This window comes from Amphimedon queenslandica, unplaced genomic scaffold (genome assembly GCF_000090795.2).
Source record: "Amphimedon queenslandica unplaced genomic scaffold, v1.1 AMPQUscaffold_13353, whole genome shotgun sequence".
Taxonomy (NCBI): domain Eukaryota; kingdom Metazoa; phylum Porifera; class Demospongiae; order Haplosclerida; family Niphatidae; genus Amphimedon; species Amphimedon queenslandica.
Genome location: NW_003546411.1, coordinates 26,713 through 28,808, shown reverse-complemented (window position 1 = coordinate 28,808; position 2,096 = coordinate 26,713). Strand labels below are relative to the sequence as shown.

Sequence of the window (2,096 nt, the reverse complement as noted above, 5' to 3'; positions counted from 1 at the left end):
AAATGTCCCCTCAATGTTGAATTAGTGAACTCCTCTCCAGAGAACTGTGGTTTGTGTGTGTGAGAGAATGCCATGTAAAGGAAGAAAGGATTCTTTCCTGCATTTGCTTTAATAAACCCTGTAGCAGCGTTTGAGTATCGTTCTGCAAGAGTCAAGAAATTTACTGGCTGCTCTATGATGTCAGCATTTTCAAAAACTGGACAACCAGAGTAACCTCCATTACAAGGATTTTTCAGTGGAGAAATGCAAGCCTCATTCGGGTAGTAACAGATAGTACATGGCCCCATGTCATTTGAATATGGTATACCAAGATAATAGTCAAACCCATGGTTAGTGGGTAAATATGTTCCATTTTCTCCAACACCCAAGTGCCACTTTCCTACCATACCAGTCTTATATCCAGCAGTCTTAAGTGCTTCAGCTATTGTTGTCTCATTATGAGGTAGTCCTCCGATACTATTAGGAAATAAGACTCCTGGCCATATTCCTGTTCTTGGAGGATATCTTCCTGTCATGAGTGCAGCTCTTGAAGGACTGCAGACTGGATTAGCAGAATAAAACTGAGTCAAGACTAGTCCTTCACTTGCCATTGAATTGAGATTAGGTGTTGAAGAGGTTGGGTGACCATATATCTGGAGGTCTCCATATCCAAGATCATCAGCAAATAATATTATAATATTTGGCTTATTAACAGCAGCTCCATTGACTCTCAATGACACAAAGATACAAAGAACTACATAGAGTAAAGGTGACATGTTGGGTGGAGTTGTATATCTACTTTTATTCATAGCTATAGTGCTTGAGGTCAGTTGGTAATTTTGAGTCATGCACTAGCTGTTAAATCTACAGCTATGATAGTTAGAGAAACTAATGTATTAGTTTCCATTCAAGCATTATGCATTTACATAAACTTGCATAATCTATATAGCTTTATGCTTCATTATCTAATTAAATAAATTATATAAGTAATAGTGCATTTACACATTGCCTTTTTGCAGCAAATTAGCTTCAATTTAAACACGAGAGCTACTGTAAGAGGTCCATAGCGTACTTTCTTGTGAGCTGGTTTTGCAGCATGAAGGGAAGGGAGAGCACCCAGGACTTGCACATGGCATGAATTTTTCATTTGTTCCACGTTGTACTTGAGATTCTGAGTACTCAAAAGTTGATTCAAAGTTCTTACGAGCTGCATCAATGTTTGCCATGACGTCAGCATACCTAGTTGTATCTAGATTGTATATCTCACTTGGGTCTTGATGTAAGTCATAAAGAAGAGGTGGATCATGTGAACGTCTTGAATAATTACCACGACAAACAATATCTGGATATGTGTCAGGGCATAGACCTATGCCTCCACTGGTGTAGTAATGAGCTTTATATTGCTTCCATCTTATAGCATGATACCCAATATTGGGATCATAAATGGCAGGAAAATAGACATAGCTCTCTCTATTGCTTGGCTTTGAATCAAAAAGGATTGGAGACATGTCTATCCCATCAATAAAAGCTGATCCAGGTTTAGCTCCTGTAATGGACATGATAGTAGGAAAGAGGTCAACTGTTGCTGCCAATTCTGCTGTTTTTCCTTGACGAATTTTTCCAGGCCACCAAGCAATTGCTGGTTCCCTCATTCCACCATCCCATGTTGAGCCTTTCCCACAACGAAGGAGACCTGCATTTCCTCCTTGTTGTTGAACACGTAAAGAAGGACCATTGTCTGAAGCAAAGAAGACAAACGTATTATCATCAACTTGAGTATCTTTGAGTGTCGACATAATTAGACCTACTTCATTATCAAGCTCTGCCAGTGCATCACCAAAAGGTCCTCTCAGGGTAGTGTTTGTGTAGTCTTCATCAGAAAATTGTGGTTGATGTACGTGAGTAAAAGCCATGTAAAGGAAGAAAGGATTCTTTCCTGCATTTGCTCTAATGAAACCTAATGCTGCATTTGAATACTTTGTTGAAAGAGTCGGCAAGTGTGCTGGCTGTTCTATTATATCGGTATTTTCAAACACAGGACAACTGACGAAGGAAGGATTACAAGGTATTTTAAGTGGAGAGTTGCAAGGTGCATTTGGATAGTAACAGATAGTGCA

At 39.3% G+C, this 2,096-nt stretch overlaps 1 protein-coding gene and 1 pseudogene across 2 annotated transcripts in view; both read right to left on the bottom strand.

Moving 5' to 3' along the window:
- Window positions 1-790, bottom strand: part of LOC100638903 (arylsulfatase A pseudogene) — a 2,682-nt pseudogene extending 1,892 nt beyond the window's left edge.
- Window positions 791-928: 138 nt separating this feature from the next.
- Window positions 929-2,096, bottom strand: part of LOC100638774 (arylsulfatase A-like) — a 2,013-nt gene continuing 845 nt past the window's right edge. The window contains exon 2 of one of the 2 annotated variants that reach the window (XM_019997797.1): window positions 929-2,074. In XM_019997797.1, coding sequence (XP_019853356.1) covers window positions 1,014-2,074 — 1,061 coding nt within the window. In that variant the 3' untranslated portion in view covers window positions 929-1,013. Of the gene's footprint in view, window positions 2,089-2,096 lie in introns of both variants that reach the window. The other variant, XM_019997796.1, reaches the window with a different exon arrangement.